This window comes from Rhinatrema bivittatum, chromosome 7 (assembly GCF_901001135.1).
Source record: "Rhinatrema bivittatum chromosome 7, aRhiBiv1.1, whole genome shotgun sequence".
NCBI lineage: Eukaryota > Metazoa > Chordata > Amphibia > Gymnophiona > Rhinatrematidae > Rhinatrema > Rhinatrema bivittatum.
The window spans coordinates 96256551-96281509 of record NC_042621.1 but is presented as its reverse complement, the minus strand read 5'-3'; the positions used below and the strand labels follow the sequence as shown (position 1 = coordinate 96281509).

The window sequence follows — 24959 nt, the reverse complement described above, 5'->3', positions numbered from 1 at the left end:
TCCAGGCAAGCACGACGCCCTTTGGGGGCCATTTGGTCACATAAACGACACCAGCGGACGTCATGTGAGGCCCCCAGGCAGAGGATGCATACGTCATGGTCCGCAGGCACTATCAAATGCACCTCCGCCAATGACCGACGGGGACCCAGCAATGAGAGTTGGGAATCGACCACGAAGGGGAACCCGATGCAGGAATAAAAACCCCGAAAAAATGCGAAACGCTTGAAGGGTTTAGAGCTCCACAACCGCGAGGCTACTGCACCGCGGAAAAGAAGAAACTGAAGGGGGACCTCGCATGGACGCGCGGATAGCAGCAGGCTGGGCATGCTCAGTCTGCCAAAGTTTCCCATGCCGGGCTCTGTCTGATGACGTCACCCACATATGAGGACTACCATCCTGCTTGTCTTAACAGAAAAGTTTGTATATTAGATATTTTGGCAGTCATAATGATACTGCAACTTTCTGAGCAGTTTGCCACTTAATAATAGCTGCGTGTCTTCAGCTACCCAAGAGCTGGGGAGAGAGATGGGGCTTGCTGTTCTTCCAAAGAAAGGATTATTGTGTTTTTTTGGTTATTTTTACTGCACATACAATCCTCACTGAACCTTAACTCTTCCAAAGCGTATATGGAAAATATGGCAGCATGAAGAACTTAAAATTAGATGGAAAAAATAAAAGCCATCTTGCAGGAAAATATGACTGAAAATTATTTAATGGTAATAATTTGGTTTTGTAGAACATTTTACAGCAAGCAGAATCCCAAAGTGCTTTAGAAATATTTAAGCTTGGCAACATTTATATAGCCACCCTCAGGGTGGATGACACTGTAAATTATTTCAGTGCCTCAATCCTACATTACTACCTTTAGAGAGAAGGGCAAGAACTGTGCTACTGTTACTATCCCATTCCAGTTAGCTGAACCAAGACAAAGGGATGTAGAAATGGCATCGCAAACATCAAACAGGACTTGTATCCCTTAAATAAAGTTCTGCTGACCTGTTAATATTGCTTGAGGGCTATGTAGTATGAAAGGAGGAAATGTACAGTAATGCTGAGGTTGTACGCTGCAAGATTACACAGGCTGAGAGAGGGGAATAGAGGGCTAAGCTATACACAGGAGAATTACATCTGACAATGCTCCCGTGTTCTTATCCCAGAATCATCCAGAATGTACAATCTAAGGGACTTCGTATACTGCAAGGCAATATAATGTAGGTCTAGTCCTGGTGAGAGAAACCTGGCCAATCAAGGCTCGACTACCCAAGAGAAGAAAAAGTGTATTTCCAGTATTTATTCAGCACATCAAAATATATGCTTAAGACAAAGCCCCAGTCAAACATCATTCATGATATTACATTATTATTTCAAGGGAAGAATTACATGTGATCAGAACTTCACTTAGGGGTCAAGAGCAATTCATATTATCAGTTAAATTGGCCACATGCTTTTTTTTAAGGAATGATTTTCCCATTACTGTTTTTCATTTTTACAAAATGAATTAAATTTCCAGTTTATCCAGAGAAAATTAGATTATATGTAATTTAGTTTAAACAGTGAAGTCTATTAATAATCAAATGCCAACTTCTATTTGCTAAAATAGTATTTAGAGGGAGATGTGACAGAATTATGATCTGTGTGTCTGATTGGGGCTTGATCCGTGTTCTGTATCTACTTTATGATGTGCTTAATAAAAGGGTGTAATATTAGATTTTGTACTTCTCAAGCACCCATTTTTCTTCACTGAATTGTAGAATACTCCAGTACAGGATCAAACAGCAGCTGTGTCCTTTAATGCCCAAGCTCCCCATCCCACTGCCAAAATGATTACAGTGCAGTCAGTTTAAAAATATCTTTATCTCTCTCCCATCAAACCCCCCCACTGAAATATGGCAAGTGAAGCTCTGAGTGGTGAATCCCCAGTCAGCAGAACACACGTGCAGCGTTCACAGGTACACGGTGCTGCATCTCTTCTCTGCAGGGAGGAAGGAGCTTGATGGGTGATGCTCTGCCACTATTTCTTGCTGGACTAAGTTGTGAAACAGCAAACTGGCATGAAAGCAATATAAGACAGCCTCAGAACAGATTCCCAAGTTACAGCTAAAAACGCTTCATCTGCCTCCTTTCCTGCCGCCGCTGCTTCTTCTCATTCGGCTCCTGGTTAGCTGCAGAAGAGTCAGCCGTGAACCAAGGGCCCAGCACGTTGATCCAGAGGAGGTAGAGTGCCCGTCCCGGAGCCTGCAATGGAAAAGAACGAGCATCTTCAAATTTTACTGCCTGCACAACCTTCCCTAGCCCCATTTAAAATAATTACATAGACTCATTTATTAAAAAACACGCAGGAAGCATATTACCATTATGTAGCAACTAGTATTTGGCATGTAAATGTCAATTTTCTTTAGACCCATTTTTTTTTTTTTTTTTAAATAAAATGGTTTACGTTAAAAATAAGATAGACATTAAAAACATAATTTAAAAAAAAAAAACCATCCCTGGGCCATTCTTTTACTCTTCACCCCAGGCCTACACTCTCTGCTCCAATGCTAAGACCTTATTCCCAAACTCAGGCTCACTCCTTGTATCCTTTTTTTAATTCATCAAAACAAGGGCAAAAAAACCAAAACCCCTGCCATGTGCAGTTCCTGAAAGTATTTCTTATTACGCATAACTAGAAGTGCAAGTCCATAAGTTATGGCTCTGCCACTCACTAGCTAGCATATTTATATAAAATGTGCATGTAAGTATATATCACACATTCTGTGTAAAACTGATCCTAATCTTGCCATGATCTTGTTCAAACAACAAATTAGATTTACATTGTGCCGTTCATGCAAGCAGCCATTTATGGGGTGGAAAGTATGATTATGAGCGCTGGTTCCTGACTTTCCCAAGGGAAAAGAAAGAAAGATTCATGTTATCATGTCACCTACTTACAACTGCATGCACTGAGGCACAGATAGAAAATTACTTGTCTAAATTCCCGAACAGCCAGAGTAAAAGTTGAATTTGAAAATCATGAGGCCCAGGAGCAGAGGGGTAACTTATCCTAACTCTGGATTGCCCACTGTTGGAAACAGGATGCTGGGCTTGATGGACCCTTGGTCTGACCCAGTATGGCATTTTCTTATGTTCTATGTACAACAATGCTGGGGTCTGTATTAGGAGCAACCACCCAAGAAAAGGACCTTCGAGTCATTGTAGACAGTAGGTTGAAGGCAGCTCAGTGTGTGTGGCAGCAGACAAGAATGCAAACAGAATGCTAGGAATTATTTGGAAAGGAATGGAGAACAGCTCAGGAAACATCATAATGCCTCTGCATTAATCCATGGTGCGATCGTACCTCGAGTATTTTGTGCAGTTCTGATCGCCTCATCTCAAAAAAGAGGTAGTGGAATTGGAAAAGGTGCAGAGAAGGGCAACAAAAATGGTTAAGGAGTGGAGTGGAGGAGTATCCTAGAGGTTAGAGCAGCAGGCGAAGAACCAGGAAAGCCAGCAATCAAATTCCGTCACTTCCCCGTCCACTGCTTCAGCTACAAACAGGGGTATATTTACTAAGATGCATTAGGCCTCAACGCAGTGATAATGCAAAGTATTTAACACAGCGTGTTATTTTAGCCCCAGAAATGAAAAATGATAATTAGCTGCTTTGCAGGGGAGGGGGGAGGGGGGGGGAAGAAATGGAGGAGGAAGGACAAGGTGAGGGTGGAGAGAATAAGACAGTGAAACACGAATAGACAGCAGGGCTCTGGGGTGTCAGAGGAAAACTGGTGGGGCTTAGTGGCCTTGCGGGTGGGTGGGTGAGGTTTTTGACATAAGGAGGAATAGAGAGGGAGTCCTGCAGCAGCGCGAGGTAGGATGGAGAGGAGGCGAGGCTCTCAGCAGCAGCAGGGAAAGGTGAGACTCTGAACCTGTGGCAGGCGGGAGAGAGCTAGGGTTCTGGGCAGCAGTGGAGAGTGGTACAAGGGCTTTTGGCAGCAGTGGGTGGAAGACGGGTAGGGCTCAGGTGGGGGGCAGACATGCTGGTGTGTGTTCAGGAGAATCACACAAGCTTCTTCCTTTTTTCTACTCCCGCTGGCTTGCATTTGACTACCTTTGGCTTGATCGCTGTTCTTCACATCCTCTGCTACTGTAACAGACAGATGGATGCAGAAAGCTTATAAGAATCCAAGGCTGTGCCTTTGGGACACTTAAAAAGACAAAAATCCCGTAACAGTAAAAAAAAAAAAAAGTACAGCCAAAGACTTACCAAGAGCCAAAAGTACCAGATGTAAAGAGAGAAGCAGCTCAGCACCTCGACGATGGCTGTCAGTAAAATCACATCTTTCAGGTGCCTGCAGGAGTGGATGGGGGAAAAAGAAGGATTATCAGGAGTTAACAGGGCTTGGAAGAAATCCTACACTCTTGGCTGCTACATTCATGAAGACACAATAGAAAAAAAAAAAAAGAACCAGTGAGACCGTAAACTTCAAAACTGCCCCTCCACCTGCTTTTACGCGAACCCTGGAAGACCTAAACTGAAAAAAGAATTACAAAATGGACTTCAATTTAGCGCACAGGGCTCTGAACGCTGCTGTACGGACTTGGGGACCAGGAAAACAATCTGAATTGGCCAATATATAAAGTATATGAAAAATGAACAGCTATTTTAGGGTAGGATTTTATTCACATTTTTTTTTTTTTAAGTAGCCCACCTGAGAGCACCCATATAAACCTGGTCTGTCTCTAATGACACGGTGATATCTGAGCTGGTCTGTACCTGTGTACCCTGACCGATGTCTGCATTCAGCTGTCTGTCAGGCTCCCTCCATAATGTATGAAACAGACAGGCCGATACAGTAAAAGTCGCGGGAGAGCGGGCAAATGCCCGCTCTCCTGTGCGCACGATTCACTAAATTAATTTACTGAAGAAGGGGTAAAGCTAGCGCGTCGAAAACGCGCGTCCAATCGCGGGTTAACAATGCGCTCCGCCGCAGCGCACTGTACTGTATCGGCCTGATAGTGCTTTGTTTGTGTTAATGGGAATGACCCTCTAAAAAAAAAAAAAAAAAAAAAAACTCAGACCCACAGTCCCAGCAGAAACCTGGGTTGCTAAACTCTGACTTCTGGAAAGATCTCGGATCTAAAGCATGCATACAGCCGTTCCCTGTACGTATGCAAGAACAGGGAGCAGGGCTTGCCGACTGCTGCAGGCTCTGAGCGTATGGAAGTCTGTGGTCCAAGAGAGCAGTTCCTGCTCACCTGGGCTGGTGTAGACACTCACTCTGCCATCCCCTGTTCCATATTCAAGTCAATTCCACCATCGGTCAGGCTGCCATCCTCAGCAAACGATGGCTGTGCCATGGCACGCATGGAGCGGTAACTTGCACCATAGATAATCAAACTAAACACGAGCACAACCTGTGAGAGAAGGGACAAAGGAGATGGGTTGTTGCATGATCAGCCACCATAAGTACAGTCTTCCTCTCATCCAATAGCCACAAATCTACCCACCCATATGAAATCAAATCTACTCATTAATGCAGAGAGCAAGACTCCTATGTGCACCTGACAAACTCTCTTATGTCCAACCCTCACCATCTCTTTGCCACTCTCAATTCCTTCCTCAAACGTCCCACCTCCTCCCTCTGTGGCTGACTGAACTGCTGCGTCTTGCTCCTCCCCCTCTCTTGCCGTGTTTAAATCCCATCTAAAAGACCCACCTTTTTTTTTAAATAGCTTTTACATCTTATGCCCGCTTGTCTACTTTTAGTCTTGTTAACTAACTTTCTTTTGTTTGTTTCTAAATGTTGTCTTTATGAAATACCAGGTCTCTTTGTCCTGTATGCTTGTCTTATTAGACTGTAAGCTCTGTTGAGCAGGGACTGTCTTTTGTGTGTTTGTACAGCGCTGCGTATGTCGTGTAGCGCTATAGAAATGTGTAGTAGTTGTAGTCAATACTTAAACAAAAAAGCCTTAATATAAGAAAATCACTAATATCAATAAATCAAAAAGATTTCTCACAACAGATTTATATAGTGGACAAAATTATGTATGTTGCCGAGTGACCATCATAAAGCACCGGGTTGAGTTAGTATACCTTGCTCTGCAACCCCTCACCGTTTGTGCGTGCTTAAAAGCGTTATAATCATCAGACACTTGGCTGCCTTTATTCAAACATTTTTGCTTGTTTTTTTATTTTTTTAAAAACAATGTGGTTGCTGGTAATCATTCAATATAGTACATGTGGCAAATATTACTTTCTGCCTATTTCCATGAATTAGTGCTATAAAACTTAAAGGAACTTGCTGTTACAGTGTAACTTATAAAGCTCAGTTTTTCCGCTCAGTGAGGATGAGGTCCAGATATATAGACGACATATTTTTCATTTGGACAGATACAGAACAACAACTATTGGCCTTTCATTCATAGCTAAATCAAGCTGACACCAATTTAAAATTTTCTATTACTTACCATCACGCACAGCTAGCATTTCTGGTCATCTGGGTTACATGTACAGAGATGGGATTACAAACTACTCTTTTCCAGAAGCCCACAGACAGAAACAATCTGTTACGATTTGAGTCATCATCCTAGGCCAGGGGTCGGGAACCTTTTTGACTGAGAGAGCCATGAACGCCACATATTTTAAAATGTAATTCTGTGAGAGCCATACTAACTACAACCCCCTACTCTCCTGACGCCCCCAAGACCTGCCAAATTAATTTACTACAACCCCCCATCCTCCTAACCCCCCCCCCAAGACCTGCCAAAAGTCCCTGGTGATCCAGCTGGGGTCCAGGGCTCGCAGACAAATCTTTAATAAAAAAGTAAAAATCTAACAAAACCCCCCACCCTCCGGCGCCCCCCAAGACCTCCAAAATTAATTTACTACAACCCCCCACCCTCCTGACACCCTCCAAGACCTCCAAAATTAATTTACTACAACCCCCACCCTCCTGACCCCCCCAAGACCTGCCAAAAGTCCTGGTGGTCCAGCGGGGGTCCGGGAGCGCTCTCCTAGACTTGGGCTGTCGGCTGCCAGTAGTCAAAATGACGCCGACGGCCCTTTGCCCTCACTATGTAAATTAATTTTGGAGGTCTTGGGGGGCGTCAGGAGGGTGGGGGATTTTGTTAGATTTTTACTTTTTTATTAAAGATTTGTCTGCGAGCCAGATGCAGCCATCAAGAGCCATATCTGGCTCCCGAGCCATAGGTTCCTGACCCCTGTCCTAGGCATTTCAAAGAGGGACTTCCTGTAGGGTAATTTTTTTCAGATCCGTAGACTTTGCTCCAATCAAGAGGATTTTTGCATATAGTCATCTAATCAGTCAGATTTCGACAGAGAGGATATCCCAAAAAAATCATTAATAAAGCTTACACAATAGCACGTTTTTCAGATCATGACCAGTTATTACAATATAAGGTTCAACCAAACACCGGTGCATTAGTTTGTGTATTGAAGCACACAGACCTTACTAGACACATCAAACAAATAATACAGAGGAATTGGCATGTGTTAGGTACACATGAGGTGTTTAGATCCTCACCCATGTTCTCCTATGTTAGAAGTACTAATATTAAACAACATGTAGTTAAAGCTGCTCTAACACAGACACCACAGTCATCTTTGGATAATGCAGAACACATAGCATGCACCCGCTGTGACTTCTGTGCTTCTACAATAATGGGATCATCTTGGAGAGATCCCAACACAGGATTCACAATACATCGCAAATATAATATCAACTGTAATTCTGATTTTGTCATCTATGCACTAATGTGCTCATGTGAAAAATTATATGAAGGACGGACGTCCCGAAAGATCAGATCAAGGTTAATTGAACATCGGAGCAGGATGTCTACCAAAGATCTCAAAGCACTGGTAGTAGCACACAGCATATTGAAGGGACATTCCTTTGGGGACTTTAAATGGACTGTTTTAGAATACGTGCCTCCGATAGTGCGAGGCGGGGACAGACATGCCAGATTAAACCTCAGAGAAAACTTTTGGATACACAAACTCAATACGGTTGAGCCTAGTGGTTTAAATGATAAAATCGATTGGTACACACTCATTTAAGATTTTATATATTGTCTAGAAAAAGTTAGAGCAGTGCAAGGCTGCTCAGGATACAATGGTTTGGACCGTTTGATTGACAACCGGAATTTCGCAGGCTTTTCGGCGATATAAGAATGGCGACTCCATTAGAAACCGATGACAGATGCTGAGGAGAAAACTGAAAGTGACACACTGCATATATTGGGAACGAGCACCATGGCAGAAGTTGGAGGTGAGAACCTTTTCATATACAATTGTGGCGCCAATGTACATAGGTGGATATTCAATTTATCAACATCAATTTATGTTGATGTTTTTGGCAGTAAATGCTGGACACATTTCCTGAAGGTGTAGAATGCACACCACTTCATGGATTGAGGAACCGGGAGTGTCAACACTGTAACAGCAAGTTCCTTTAAGTTTTATAGCACTAATTCATGGAAATAGGCAGAAAGTAATATTTGCCACATGTACTATATTGAATGATTACCTGCAACTACATTGTTTTTAAAAAAAATAAAATAACAAGCAAAAAAAGAACAAAAAATTTTTGAATAAAAGGCAGCCAAGTGTCTGATGATTATAACGCTCTTAAGCACGCACAAACGGTGAGGGGTTGCAGAGCAAGGCATACTAACTCAACCCGGTGCTTTATGATGGTCACTCGGCAACATACATCATTTTGTCCACTACATAAATCTGTTGTGAGAAATCTTTTTGATTTTTTGGTAGTAGCTGTAGTCACATGGGAAGGAAGTACTGAAGGAGACTGGTCACAACAATACAGACATTCAAACGTACACAAACGCAACAAGTACAGATAAAACACATTTAGCTTCTGCTGGGCAAAACAGATCAGGGATTCCCCAAAACCAGTTCTCAAGGTCCACCCAGCCAATTTGTATTGCAGGAAAGCCAGAATGAATGTGTGTGTGAGATATATTTGCATACAATCCCATGCAAACATATCTCCTGCATATTCCTTGTGGATACTCTGAAAACCAAATTGGCTGGGTGGAGACTGAGCAAGAACTTCAGGACAACCTGTGAAAAAGGGGGAATTAGGCATTCAATTGAAAACTTCAGGCTGCCTGCTTTGGGGGCCTATCAGTGGCAGCTCCAGCACTGCCGAGGAGGGCCGGGAGTGACCCTGCCACCCGAAGCCCCACTCCGGTAAGGTGGGAAATGACTGAGTGGGGAGGCCGCACTGCTCCACATGGTCCGCCTCTCCCTCCAAGATCTGTGCTGCCGCAGGCCTTACAAAACGAGCCGGTGATACTCTCCGTACCCGAGGCCACCTCAGGTGGAGGAAGAAAAGGGCAGAGTCTGCTGCCAACCTCCCTCGGGCTCCTGGGTGCTGCTGCAGCTTTTTCTTTCTGATCTTTCTTTTTTTTAGTTAAAGGTCTTACCGCTGCTATGCAGGAGTATGCCATGCCTGATTGCCCCGGGGAAAGGAAGAAATCTGCCTGTCGTCCCTCTGGAGCTCCCCTGACTCGGCCCAACTCTGTCCTGGGGGAACCAACCCCCACCTTGGCCTGTTGTGCCAGTGGCCATTCCTTCTTCCTTCCTGCTAGGCTAACCTACCATCTGATAGAGGCAGAAGACTACCGACGTCTTCCCTGCTGCACCAGACATTTTAGAGGGAGAGCATCAAGACAAAGAACTTGCCTTCTGCTGGTAGGAAGGAGAAACCCCACTTGTCTGGACTGGTCTGACAGGCCGATGAAGAACAGGAAATACAGTAGAACTCCACATGAATTTGTTAGGCATTTGTTCCAAACACCCAGATTGGCCACTTCGGAAACAAGATACTGGACTCAATGTACCACTGGTCTGAACCGGTACAGCACTTCTTATGTTCTTACGAACCAGACAACTGAGCACACACACATACACAACATCAGATGAGAGATTAAATGGAGATCTCTAACAGCAGAACAAGGCAAAACTCCCAGGCACTACACAACTGTTCTTAGGGCACCACCTAGGCTGCATGTACTGTAAACATCTACAGAGTAAGAGGAATCTGAGCTGGGACTCACCCAGGTCCAGAACGTGGAAGCCGTGTAGAAGATTACAAAGTTCACCACACCATAAATAACCTAAAAAGGGAGGGAAAAAAAAGAAGTCAATAAATCCACATCAACTAACCTCCTCACTGAAGACAGGAAAATAATTTTAAGGGGCTATGTTTCTCACACCTCGGAGAGAAAAGAAACAAATCTAAACAAGCCACAATGGTCCAGCCTAGTTAAGGGCCAGAGACTAGTCCCCACCCACTGGCTCTTAAATCATCCCTGGTGCAGAATGACTGAGCCAGCTTCAGCCTGTGGGGCACTTTAGAGCTTTTCACTGCCTCGCAGACTGAGCGCTTAACGTGGAGCCCGGACTCTGTAACTACATCCAGACTGCTCTTGGCCATCGTCTCAGAAGGGATCAAAACACGCAGGAAAAGAAAGGGCAAACAGACATGCACCAGTCTTCCCCTGCCTCTACACAATATTAATGACCATAAAATCATGAGAAAATAGGGGGAGACAGATCACAGGATGCTGTGGCCACGTGAGCTGCACTTCATTGGGATCCCACAGGTCCCTGGGTACAATCCTCTCTCTAATAGGCTCTTCATCACAGTACGATGGGAAAAAGGGGGCAGGTTATCAATCTATTGTCTTTAAGAGGGCAGTAGTACTCTCTTCCAATTCTGCAGAACACTTCTTTTAGCAGATATTTATTTATTTATAATTCTTATATATGGCCTTCTGGCCAAACGATCAATCAAGTCAGTGTAGATCATAAACAGACATAGTATAAAATTTAAATTCATATATAATTCAGTTTCCTAAAGGATTTTGCTGGGTATACTGTATATGCAGAATGCAAAATATTTTATTTGGAATGTCCTTAGTTATTACATCTCCAAGAAAGTTCCACTAACCTGTCATGTATTTCAGGTTCCCTATTACAACATGAGCCACAGGATTGCATCAACTCAAGACATTCTGGCTACCTCAGATTAGCAACAAATCAAGAGCGTCAGCTCAATCGCTGGAATGTTGAAACTTCTCTAATCGTTTTTCAATAAAGTTTAATGTGAATAATTTATAGGAAAAAATTTTTTAATTGGATTCTTTAAATAAAATACTTTATGACACCTACTCTAAGTGGATATATATTGAAGTATTGCTTTTGAATTTAATGAATTTATAAATATAAATGTGAATATAAATATGAAGGAATTGGGGGGAAGTTTCATATAAGTTCGTAGGTGTCTCCGCACCACGAGTGTGTGGTATTATAATCATTAACGATCCCCCGCCTCCTATGTGAATTTTTTTTAAAAATATTTTTGTACTAGAGATTCCTTCACCTATGTGAGCCTCTTCCGTTTGGTGAGCACCCGGTAAATTAATTTATATACCTTAACGGTATTTAATGCCAAGAATTCAATTATCTGTATGAGTGTTATAAGCTTTAAAAGAGTAGAATTCAGACTTCCCTTTAAGATGTCAGTTGGTTATATTGTCCGGATTTAAATGATGGTCCCGACACAGCCAATCCGTGTTTCAGACTGAATGTCTTTCCTCAGGGGCGTGGAACGTTGTAATGCAACCAACTTTTGAGGAATCTGGATGAACTCCGTTTGAAGAATGCTCTGTCTTGGCTCTAAAATGGTGTTGCTCTGGCTCCGTCTCCGGAAGAGTGGTTAGTGCGTTATACTGAACCCTTTTTATATGTCAGCAAGGGAGCAAAAATTGACCAATGATCATATGTTAATTTTCTGACGTCATCACGCCGGAATAGTACTAGCTAAAACTGCTCTCCGACCTGACAGGAAACAGGGTCTATATACTCGCGTGAGGCACCCTCACATATCGCGATCAGTGGCGTATGAATGCCTATAACAAATATCGCTGGAAGATAGCTGCGGTACCACAAGGCATGTATTTATAACAGAGAGTTCCAATTTAAATCATCATTCATTCCCCGAGGGGCTGATGTCTTTAAGGTGAAGATCCAAAATGCTTCTCGCTGATTGAGGAGAGCCCTGTTGTCCCCGCCTCTGGGCGGGGTTTCAAGATGTTCCAAGATTGTCCATTTCAAGTCGGTGATCTTATGTCCCTTATCTGTCAGGTGTTGCACCATAGGTGCCGTCAGCTTTGCAGTATGTTCTCGAACCAGTGGCAGATTTTATAGACAAGTTTCTGCAACCCTTTGTGGCAAAATCTCCTTCATTCATTAAGGATACAGCTCATTTTTTGAGAAATTTGGAAACTCTTCAAATACATTGGGAGTCCATCAATATGATTACAATGGACATAAATTCGTTATACACCAATATCCCCCAAAACAGAGCCTTGGAGATTTTGGAAGCAACTTTAAGTCAACGATCACCATCAGAAAGAGTTCCAACGAACTTACTTTTGAAGTTAGCAGAAACGGTGTTATATAATAACTACTTCTGGTTCGGAGACCAATGCTATCACCAGGTCCACGGTATACCTATGGGGACCCCGTTAGCACCATCGGTCGCAAATCTTTATGTGACTCATTTTGAGCACACTCAAGTTTATCCATCCATTTGGTGGCAGCATATAAAATGTTGGTATCGCTTCATAGACGACGTTTTCCTTATCTGGGATGGCCCTCAGCCTCAATTACATACATTTTTAGAATGGATCAACACAGTCGATCCCAATTTACAGTTTACATCACAGTCCTCAAAAATAACCATCACGTTTTTGGACTTTCTCATCAGAATAGAACACGGGAGACCGTTTACAACCATATACCGCAAACCCACAGACCGTAATAACCTATTAAGGTTTACCAGTCATCATTCATATGGCTTTAAAATGGGTCTCCCTGTCAGTCAATATTTCAGAGCCAAACGTATATGCTCTACAAACCGGGATTTTGAAGCTCAAGCGGACATTCTAGCAAGTCGATTCCTGGCAAGAGGTTACCCTCAAAAAGCTATTACCGCAGCATATAAAAGAGCAAAGTACAGTGACCGTAACACGTTATTACAGTACAAACCTAGTAAACAGGAAACAAGGTTAACTTGCGTGTTAAAACAATCGGATGCATCAAACATCATTAAATTAGCTATACGGCGACACTGGCATGTATTGTCTATACATGATACATTTCAAGAATTGCCCACATTCGCCATGTCCCGGGGTCGCAATATAAGAGACCATACAGTACACGCACAGATTAATATCGCCAAACGAGAAGAAACATTAACAGGTCATCAACCATGTGGTAATTGTGCATGGTGTGGCCAAACCATTCAAGGTATAGAATGGGAAGATCCTGTTTCAGGATATAAAGTTTGGCGTAAACACAATACCAACTGTTTATCTAGTAACGTAGTTTACGTTATCATCTGTCCGTGTCCACAGCTGTATATAGGCCGTACCTCGAGACCAGTTAAGGTGAGATTAGGTGAGCATAAGTCCAGATTCAATACAGCAAAGCTGACGGCACCTATGGTGCAACACCTGACAGATAAGGGACATAAGATCACCGACTTGAAATGGACAATCTTGGAACATCTTGAAACCCCGCCCAGAGGCGGGGACGACAGGGCTCTCCTCAATCAGCGAGAAGCATTTTGGATCTTCACCTTAAAGACATCAGCCCCTCGGGGAATGAATGATGATTTAAATTGGAACTCTCTGTTATAAATACATGCCTTGTGGTACCGCAGCTATCTTCCAGCGATATTTGTTATAGGCATTCATACGCCACTGATCGCGATATGTGAGGGTGCCTCACGCGAGTATATAGACCCTGTTTCCTGTCAGGTCGGAGAGCAGTTTTAGCTAGTACTATTCCGGCGTGATGACGTCAGAAAATTAACATATGATCATTGGTCAATTTTTGCTCCCTTGCTGACATATAAAAAGGGTTCAGTATAACGCACTAACCACTCTTCCGGAGACGGAGCCAGAGCAACACCATTTTAGAGCCAAGACAGAGCATTCTTCAAACGGAGTTCATCCAGATTCCTCAAAGTTGGTTGCATTACAACGTTCCACGCCCCTGAGGAAAGACATTCAGTCTGAAACACGGATTGGCTGTGTCGGGACCATCATTTAAATCCGGACAATATAACCAACTGACATCTTAAAGGGAAGTCTGAATTCTACTCTTTTAAAGCTTATAACACTCATACAGATAATTGAATTCTTGGCATTAAATACCGTTAAGGTATATAAATTAATTTACCGGGTGCTCACCAAACGGAAGAGGCTCACAGAGGTGAAGGAATCTCTAGTACAAAAATATTTTTAAAAAAAATTCACATAGGAGGCGGGGGATCGTTAATGATTATAATACCACACACTCGTGGTGCGGAGACACCTACGAACTTATATGAAACTTCCCCCCAATTCCTTCATATTTATATTCACATTTATATTTATAAATTCATTAAATTCAAAAGCAATACTTCAATATATATCCACTTAGAGTAGGTGTCATAAAGTATTTTATTTAAAGAATCCAATTAAAAAATTTTTTCCTATAAATTATTCACATTAAACTTTATTGAAAAACGATTAGAGAAGTTTCAACATTCCAGCGATTGAGCTGACGCTCTTGATTTGTTGTATTATAGCCATTATCGCTGTTGCAGTGGCATATTGATTTTTCTTGGTTTACCTCAGATTAGCGCCATTTCTTCTCCTTTTTGCTTCCTATGGCTCCATTATGTTTCCTCTTCCTGATGCTATCTCCCCCCCCCCCCCCCATTGCAAACAATTCTAAACATCGTGTCTAAAGTCCCATCCCCCCACCCCTGCATTCTCCATCTTCTTGGCCATTCTCTCTTCTGCCTTGTCCACTGCTCTGGAGCGTCAAAAGCTTTCTTCCTCTTATCCAGCCATCGCCACTCTCTCCCTGAGAGCACCTCGTTCTCCTCACTATCGTCATACCTCCATTCCTCTTCTCAGCTGGAGGAGAGGCCGATTGGCGAGAGCAGCAGGCTGAGAACCTGCAAAGTTAAGGGAAGAAATCCCGCTTTCCCCACCGATGCTCCTTGCGATCCTGGGCAAATCACTTTACTTCTCTAGTGCCTCAAGCACAAACTTAGGGGAGTCATTTCCTAAGCTGTAGTATTTTCCCCAGCAGCAGCAAAAAAAAAAACCAAACTGCAGGTTAGTAGAACCTTAAATATTCCGTGTGAATGTGGTCCCTCAGCCTGCGGCTGCCATCTTGTTAAAATCCGCCCCCTTGCATGAATTTTTGTGCAACAGCTCATTACCATTCAAGAGGAAAATAACATGGTAGTTAAAATACCACATATTATTGCTGCACTAAGGCATTTAACATGCAGTAAACACCTTGCTCAGCTTAGTAAATTAGGACCTTAGATTGGGGATAGGGAAATACCCTTAGTACCCCGAGCTAAATCTCTCTCTCTCATGCCCTCCATCTTCTCATTCTGCCTGCAGCCTGACTTTCTTCTGAACACTTCTGCTTCAGTCGCTGTTCTCTGTCATGGGGGTTATCCCATATGCCTCGCTCGGCAGGTAGCGGTGGTAGACTGCTGCTCTCCCCCCTCTCGCAGGTTTCAACCCCTTCTTCCTCCTCAAGTCCACGCCTTTTATTTCTTTGAGGCCCACCCCTCTGTATCTCTGGGTACCTGTCCTCTCTCTCAATTCCTTGGGAAGTCCCTCACCAACTTTGACTCCTGGCTTTCTTTCTACGTTGAACCATCTTCTCCTTCTCTCCTTCTCAGAGCTCCTTTTTTTTAATCTCATTTGACCTCCAGCTCTGCTCTTCTGTCTTCACTCACCAGCAGAGCCTTGACCCAGGCCTTTCTTCCAACTGTTCTCTCTCTCCCACTTCTCAACCTCTGTTCCTTCCCCCCTTGCTATCATCTGCTAACGTTCACACTTAGCCACCCTCCCCACAGTCTCGTTCACTCACCACCAACACTTTTAGGATCCTCCAATACCTGAATGCAGTCTGCTCTGAAGTGGCTGGAAGGCGGAATGTAAAAAAAAATCTACGAGAATAAATAAATCTATCCTCTCTTCCACAACTTTATCAGAGTCTATTGACAAGGCAGTTTCTTCCCATCCTCTAAGACACGCCAGACTCCAACCTTGGTTCACCTCCAGAGTTTGTTTTCTACGTTCCTGCAGTCACTCTGCAGACCATCCCTGCCTCAAACCCCACTCCCATGCTGACTCCATCCATTTCAAATTCATGTTGGCCTCCTCCCAGCCTGCAACTGAACTCGACAAGTCAGTCTCCTGTGTCTATCTGACAGACACCCCCAACACATCCTGTCTTTTCATCACACTGAACCTCCCTCCTCAATCTGCCACTCTCTGCCCAGACCATGACAGACTCCTCCCTCTCTCTCTTCCTACACCATATCTCCCCGCTCCATGGCCCCCCCCACTACCCCCCCTCTTCTTCTTGCACCATGTCCCTGCCACTCTTTTCCCCTTCTGCCCATGTCACCCCTTTCCCTCTCTCTGTCCTACATTCACCCCTGCCCCTCTCCACATGTTGCCCCCTCTACCCCATATCACTCCCTTCTCCACCCCACCTGCCCCACATCCACCTCTATCTCCCATGTTTCCATTTTTTCCTCCTCCTCACTCCCACATACCCTCTTCTCCACTTTACCCAGTGTTCTTCCTCTTCCCCTATCCCATATCCACTCTCTCCCCCTCCCGTTCCATGCCCCCCCGCCCCCCTCTCCCCAGCAGACTGCTGATGCCCGGACCTGCTCAAAACCGCTCTTCCTCCTCCAATCAGCAGTGGCTCTGGCACCGTGACAGCAGCATGCGGCTCTGGAAGGGGGCTCCTTCCTTTAGTGGTGAGCGCAGTTCTGCTCCGGCACCGCTCCCCTACTCCTGCGTGCGACTCCCACTTCTTAGGCAGATGTCACTGCAGCAGCTGCACGCGGTGCATGCCTGCATCGATTCTGGGATAGTAGGTCAGGCTGTGCATCCCGACTTGCCAGCCACCACTTCACGTTTAGTGTGTGTGGGGAGGGGGGGAATGGAATGAACAGGACGCTATGCAAAGGCAGGCTGCTGAGCCAGCAGCATCCAGGCCTCGATTTGGCAGTCCTGGCCAGCCCCATAGGCTGGGAAAGGGAGGAAGGGCTGAAAGAGGTGCTTATTATACCTAGGGAAAATTCAAACTCTGCTCTTATCCACGCTCTCATCACCTCCTGCTTAGACAACTGCAGCCTGCTCCTCTCAAGGTCTCCCAATAAACTGTGTATCTCCATTACACTTCATTTGAAATTCAGCTGCACAAATATATCTTCCTCATTTTGTTACAACTCATGTAACCCTTCTTCTCAAGTTACTTCATTGGCTCTCCACATATTTCCATACGCAATTCAAGCTTCTACTCAAACATACTTACTATACTTGAATGTGACTCATCTTGAGCTACCAATGAAAAAGCATAAGCACAGAGGAGATAATGAACCATTATGGATGCATTTTGACAATGTGTCTGTAGAGGAAACTACACAGATGGTGAAAAGCATGAACCAATGAACTATCCGTTAAATCTGTGTTCTACAGCAGTATTGAGGGCTCTTACTGACGATATCGGTGCCCCTCTCACTCAATTAGTGACTGCCTATTTAAAAGCAGGAATTTTGCCATCTGCATTAAAACGGGCCTCAGTCTGACCATTACTAAAGTAACCGCATGCCGACTCATTTAAGCTAGCCAACTACTGCCCGATCTCGATCTCATGTATTTCATTCTTAGCGAAGGTTGTTGAGGCTGCCGTCCTAAAACAGCTTCGGGAAAATATCTCCACACATATGGGAGTGGGGCCTGCACTGGCTCCTGCACCTTCCGTATCCTTCTGCTTGTCAGATACACGCTCCCTAACTTGGCGTTGAAAAGTACCCCTAAGTACACTAGCGTCCGAGATGGCTGAAACTGGCTCTTTGCCCCGTTCACCATCCAGCCCAATTTCTCCAGGACATGAACTGTTCTCTCTGTGGCCTGTGGGCCTTCCTGCAGGGTGGCTGCTCCTATTAGCCAGACGTCCAGGTTGAGGGTGCACTTTGACTCCTTCCTTCTTTAAGAAGGAAGCCACAACTACCATCACCTTTGTAAAGGTCCTTGGTGCCGTGGCCAGTCCAAAGGGAGTGCCCTGACCTGGTAATGCTGCCCTGCTAACACGAAGTGTAAGTTACACTGGAAATCTCTCCTCGTGGGAATGAGAAAATATTCTCCTGACAGATCTGAGGCTGCCAGGAATTCCCCTGCCTTACGGCCACCTTTACTGTGGCCAGTGATTCCATGTGGAAATGGGGAACTACCCGTTTACTCGCTTTAGGTCCAGCACTGGCCGAAAGCTTCCTTCCTTCTTTGGTACTAGGAAATAAATGGGAGTCCATCCCCCCTGCCTTCCTGACCGGGCAGTACCGGGATAATCGCTCGCAGCTGATCTAACCTAACGTGTGCGTTACCGCGTCGCCCTTGCTCGCCTTGTATGGGGAGGAAATGAAGAAATCCTCTAAGGGGAATCTTAATTCTGGGTGACATCCTTTGCTTGTTATGTCCAGGACCCACTGGTCCTTTATTATTTTGGCCCACTCCTGATAAACGTTCTGTAATCTCCTCCCTACCTGGGGAATCATGGAGCGGGCCTGCTTCCCGTCATTGTGCGGTTTTGTCGCTAAGGGGGGGCTCAGGGGGTTCCCCTCCTTTGGAAATCTTCTATTCCCCCGAAAGGACCGAGATCTGCCCAGGATCCTAACTGGACGAGAGATCTGGCCTCTACTGCCCCCCTGTCTGTACTCCCTGGGCCACTGTCTCCCGTTACCCCCTCCCCACAAAGCCTCTGGGCTTTTCTTCCGGTAACCTTTGGGGGCCTCGATCCTCCCCAGTCTTTGACCATCCTCGCCAGCTCTTCTCCAAACAGAAGCCTTCCCTTAAAAGGGTAGCTTTCCTAACCTGGTTTTGGACGCTGAATCTGTCGCCCAATTCTTTAGCCATAAAAGCCGCCTAGCCCTGACCTCTCTTGCTGCTAACTCTAATAAGGTCAGACATAATATCTGCTACAAAGGCTGCCGCCGATTCCACTAGGGCCGGCCCCACCCTATCAGAAGATGCAGGATCCTGGATCTCCTGTTGAGACCAGATTAGAAGCGCCCTGGCTACATCACCTGCACAAATAGCTGCCTGGATGGCCAGGGATGAAAGCTCAAAACCTCTCTTTAGTAAGGTTTCCACTTTCCTGTCCTGAGAGTCTTTCAGGCTGCTCCACTTTCTACTGGTATAGTTGTTTCTTTGCTGTTGCTGAGATCGCCACATCTACTCTAGGCAGATCCAGAAGCCTATCCTTACCCTGCTATTTTATTAGACACGGCCTCTGCACAGTTCTACGGCTTCTAAGCCTAGACTCCGGTATTTCCCACTCTGCTGTCAGCATAGCCTAGATTGCTGAATGGATGGGAAAGGCTTTGCAAGGTTTCCTAATCCCTGTCAGAATGGGACTTCCCAGGGGGATGGGTCAAGATGGCCGCCAAATGAGAAGCACGCCATGAGGCTCTCTGTTCCTATTGCCTTTTTTCCTCTTTCTTTTGCACTTGCCATGCCGCATACCAAGCGGAAAGCCAAATTGCGGGAGAACATTGTAAGTCCTCCTTTACCTGGACTGGAGCAGCCTAAAAATCGATAAGTTCTTCGGTGTGATGCCTGTATGATTGCCCGGAGCGGGGGTCGCTGTGGAGGAGGCCGTTGGGCAGAGCCTCAATCCACTGGCCGACGAAATCTCTTTCAGCCCGGGCGCACTGGAGAGACCACCCCCCCCCCCCCCGAGGCTGGAAGCGTTGGCTTCAGGAGGGTCCTCGGGTGACTTCCAGGGAGTACTGACCGGTCCTATCCCGCAGCAGGCGGCCGCTGAAAGTGAGATGACCCCGAGCACCGCAAGGGCAGAGGAACAAGCAATGGAGAAGCCCTCAACGAGAGAGGGCCCTGCCGATTCCATATTCAAACCTGCAGGAGCGGAACAAGACAGGGCAGATCCCTGGATGGCTGGAGAGGGAGCAAGCATTCAGGTTGGCTCTTTAAAAATACCTAAACCTAGTACTATTACTTTAGAATCTCTTTGGAACATTTTGGTTCACTTAGAAGCTTCCATATCGTCATTGGCTTCTCTTGTTAAGGAAACAAATAGTACTCTGAAACAGAATTCTGCAACATGACTGCAACAAGGAAATAAGACTGGGAAAATTGAGTTTCAAGTGGAAAAAATGAAAAGATTCAACACCAGCTTGTCCAATCCGAGTTAGTAAACTCAAAGAAGATAGAAAATATTGAAAATAATTTACACTCTCTAAATCTGAGGATTATAAACTTTCCCATTATGAAACAACTTTCTCCGATGGAACTGTTTAGAAATTATCTATCTCAGGTACTGAAGGTTTCTGAAACTGCAATGCCGGTGATAAATAAGGCTTACATGATATTTAGACCACAGCAAGAAGATTCTCCAGAAAATATAGATCCTGAACAGTCTACGCACTTAAGAGATTTTCTGCAGTCCTCTCAGGATTCGGAAATCACATATAGAGGGGACATTGCTGGTGGAATTTGCATTTCTTATTGATAGAGAGAATGTTTTACGTCTTTTTCTTCAAAATCGATCACTGCTGTTTTATAAACAAAAAATATGGATATACCCTGACCTGACAAGGGTAACTGAAATTAGAAGAAAACATTTCCTATTGCTACGGGCTGAAGTACAAGCTAAAGGGGGATGTTTTCAGCTTTAGATATCCATGGAAGTGCATGGTTAAATATAGAAATGTTAATTACGTTTTTTTTTAACCTTCCCAACTGCGTATGTTGTAGGACTCTCCAGAGGGTTAGAACCGGTAGAAAGAAAGGTACAGGCGAGTCTCATGGTTTTCGTTTTGTTGTATTACCTGTATTCTGCTCGCTGATGTAAGACTTCCGACTTTCCCCCCTCCCTCCTCTTTCCTTTTTAATAACCAAGGTTGTATGATTATTTCTGTAGAAAAAACTGTTTTTCATTGTTATTTCTTGAATTGTACAACCTATTTCTGATCACGGTATTCCTTGTGTAAACTATTGAAAGCATAAAAATAAAATTACAAAAAAAAAAAAAAAAAGAAGGAATGGGACTTCCCTTCATTCTAGCTTTGGGCATTTCCTCTTTCAGACATAGGACCTGAGAGACTTTTGTAGTTAGGGCCCTCAGCTCATCTGCCCTAAAGAAACACACAGCCGAGTCCCTAGCCTCCAGTTCTTCCTCACCTTTTTGGAAACAGCCCTCCTCCTCTTCGAACTCCCCGCCCCCCTCGGATTACACCTTGGGACTCCAATCTTCCCAGCCTGAAAGTGGCTTTTCCCCTGAGTAAGGAGCCTTATTCTGCTTAACATTATCTGGAGATAGGCTTGGTGCTTAGCCAAGATGAAGTCTGAGGGGGCTCTAGTCAGTGACCCTGATTGCCTGGGGCTGCCCCACCCTCCAAAGCTGCGGAGGAATGCATTGACCACCCTGAAACTTGTTCCAGAGGTGGAGGAAAGGACGCACACTCCGAGGTGAACTGTTGCACTGCTCAACTGACCCAGCCCCGCCTCCTTCCTCCCCCTGGGGCTGTTTTGCGCTGTCACAATTGCGGCAGATAGAGACAGCGATGCTAGAAACCTGCCGGGACCCGCACCTGGCACACTTCCTCCCCTTATCCATACTTGGGGCAGGCGGCAATAGTTCGGGCCAGGCTGCTTCCCCACCTATTTTTTTTTTTTAACTCACAGTTAGGCGACTTTGTCGGGAAACCAGCAGAGTAAAACAACTGGTTGCCCTGGGGAGGGAAGATCAGACCTACGGAGGCTGTCGTCTCACGGGGTCCCCACCCCAGCCCAGGCTCCCTGGGCTGGGGTGGGGACCAGCGACGTTTGTGCTCCGTCCCATCTGCTGACTTCCCCTCTGCTGGGTCAGCCTTTATGGTAGTGACGTCAGAGAGGAAGCTCTCACACTCTGCCCCCACCTGCTGGTGGGAGGAAGAATCCCACAGATTACTGGTCTGGCAGTACAAAGAGGAAAAAGTCTATCGACCTACTAGGAGCCTCTGATCTGCAAGTCAGTGTCTTCTTGATGTAGCCAGCCATAAGATGATCAAGCTTGCCGAGTCAAGGGGCAGGCTCTTTTTTGTGATAGGACCTGTTTTCTGGAACTAGTTTCCCCCTATGCTCAGCAGAGAAAGATGTAAAATCTTAAAGAAGGCTTACTTATTCAGGGAAGCTTTCAAAAATGCACAACAGCCTTGATTTTACTTTTCAGTTGGATGATGCTGAACAGCTTTAAGCCTCTACATTGCTTCACAGCTAGCAACTGCGACTAGACATCGTTGGAAGTGTCAATTATTATTGTTTACCAGTCAGCGTTATTCTTGGTTTTGTTTTATATTGCCTGAGATTTATGTATGATTTTGTTGGAAACTGCTTACAGACTTGGACAATGCAGTTTGTACATTTCTTAAAGAAATAAATGCATTTGCTTTGCAGCTCATTACCTTTTCTCTCTTATTTCCCCCTACATCCCTGCTTGTGACCTCTGAACATTGGGCAAGCTGCCCTTATCTGTGCCCTGTTCTTTCATCACCAACCCCCAAATCTGCACTTCCAAATTTGCTTCACCTGGAATAGCCTTCCTGAATTGATGCTCCATCTTTGGCCACATCCTACCTAAAAACCCACCTTTTTTTTTTTTAGGGTTTTTAAGCATCTTAAATCCTGGCTCTACCTGATTATATCTTAGTTGATACTAACCATGTTTTCTAATAATAAATACATGTTGTTAAGCCTCTTATTTGTCTTGTCATTGTGTTTTGATGAGACTGTAAACTCCATGGAGCAGGGGCTGTCTCTTATGTGCATCTATACAATGCTACATATGTCCAGTAGCACTGTAGAAATAATAGGCAATTAGTGGTAGCTTTGAATGTGGGATTTATTAACTATGCTAAAATATGTAATAAACTCAGATGAACCTTATTAAGGTCAAAGCAAAAACTGCAAGGTTTCAAATTGGAACCTTAAAATATTTTAAACACAGTAATCCTTTGGACAACAATTTTCAAAAGCTATTTACTCAGGTAAATTGACTGCGAGATTATCTATAGTGCTGCTCAAGCAATGCAAGGATGAGAGAAGTATTAGAGAGTGTGCTTTAAATGCTAAGTAAAACTGGATGTTTACATACTAGAACCTGATGGGGATGAGAGCTTGTGATTAAATTCAGAGCAAATCAATGTTTTCACCATAGCACAGACTAGAGCAGGGGTAGGGAACCTATGGCTCTTTTGATGGCTGCATCTGGCTCGCAGACAAATCTTTAATAAAAAAGTAAAAATCTTAACAAAACCCTCCTGACGCCCCCCAAGACCTCCAAAATTGATTTACTAGAACCCCCCACCATCCTGACTCCCCCCCCCCCCCCCAAGACCTGCCAAAAGTCCCTGGAGGTCCAGCAGGGGTCCAGGAGCGATCTCCTGGACTTGGGCTGTCGGCTGCCAGTAGTCAAAATGGCGTCGACGGCCCTTTGCCCTCACTACGTCACAGGGGCTACTGTCACCATTGGTCAACCCCAGTGACATAATGAGGGCAAAGGGTCGTCGGAGCCATTTTGACTACTGGCAGCCGACGGCCCAAGTCCAGGAGATCGCTCCCGGACCGCTCCTGGACCACCAGGGACTTTTGGCAGGTCTTGGTGGGGGGGGGGGGGGGGATTGTAGTAAATTAATTTGAGATCTTGGGAGGTGTCAGGAGGGTGGGGGTTTTTGTTAGATTTTCACTTTTCTATTAAAGATTTGTCTGCAAGCCCTGGACCCCCGCTGGACCACCAGGGACTTTTGGCAGGTCTTGGGGGTGGGGGGGGGGTTGTAGTAAATTAATTTGGTAGGTCTTGTATGGCTCTCACGGAATTACATTTTAAAATATGTGGCGTTCATGGCTCTCTCAGCCATAAAGGTTCCCGACCCCTGGACTAGAGGAAGGGAATATATGACCAGTTCCTTAAGTAATGAAATCAGATTTATTTAACACTTGATTTTGATCCACTGAACAAAACACCATACAAATGCAACACCCTAAGGGCAGCAGAGAGAGAGAGAACATAATATTCCTTACATTTGCTCCCAAAATGATCCGCAGATAAAACATTAGAGTATCCTTGTTTTCTTCATAGATCTGCTTTTTACCTTTTGTTCCAACCTTTCCTTTGGGCTAGAAAGATGAAAAAAAAGTGCTTAGAAGAGCCATATAAAGTTGGAAAAAACACAAACTGCACTACCAGGAGGATCTTGAGCCCTGTAGAATACGTGTATGTTATGTGAGAAAAAAAACTTAAAGATGATTAATAGGCTACTGTTATTTTGTGTTATGGTTCCCCAGTGCAGCACAACTACCATCTCTGACTGCCAGCACAGAACACCCAGGCGACTCTATCGCAGTCAAATCAACATTCTCTTCTTAAATTCAATGCTATTAAATCCGCTCTGCCCGATCAAAAAGTTAATTCAATCAAATACATTTCAACAAGACATGATTCTCCTCACAGCCTTCATTCCAGAGCTTCAGAGATGTCAGGAGCGGCATGGAACAGCGCAATCCCACTGCAGTCTGCCCCCGTCGGGATCAGACCGAAAGCGAGACCTGCTGGAGAGTAGCCATTCCCGGGAGGGGGAGAGTCCAGGAAGAGAAGTCCACGAAAACACACACAAGACTCACCGCCATGGGAGCAAACGCAGATCGCGTGCTCGGATCCACCGGCCTCAGCACAGCTCGAGCACGTTTCTCAGTTTGCAGATAAGCGAAACTACCAACTCAGCAGTGCGAATACTTCCGGTCGCCTAATTTCTACGTCACAGCAACACGGCAAGGGGAAC

At 44.9% G+C, this 24959-nt stretch overlaps 1 protein-coding gene across 1 annotated transcript; it reads right to left on the bottom strand.

The window, feature by feature from the left end:
- Positions 1-694: 694 nt before the first annotated feature.
- TMEM208 (transmembrane protein 208) lies at positions 695-24959 on the bottom strand. The gene is made up of 6 exons (XM_029608756.1): positions 24802-24959; positions 24202-24297; positions 10078-10137; positions 5258-5394; positions 4244-4328; positions 695-2235 (listed from the first exon to the last, which is right to left on the bottom strand). Exons 1-6 carry the CDS (start codon positions 24805-24807, stop codon positions 2098-2100), a joined length of 522 nt encoding a protein of 173 aa, XP_029464616.1. The 5' UTR covers positions 24808-24959; the 3' UTR covers positions 695-2097.

Bases quoted from the DNA above. Each gene is read 5' to 3' on its own strand.
- TMEM208 (XM_029608756.1), bottom strand. The intron at 5,395-10,077 runs GTGAGTCCCAGC...CTTCTCTCACAG, and splicing joins CTTCCACGTTCTGGACCTGG to GTTGTGCTCGTGTTTAGTTT. The intron at 2,236-4,243 runs GTAAGTCTTTGG...TTTCCATTGCAG, and splicing joins TCTGGTACTTTTGGCTCTTG to GCTCCGGGACGGGCACTCTA.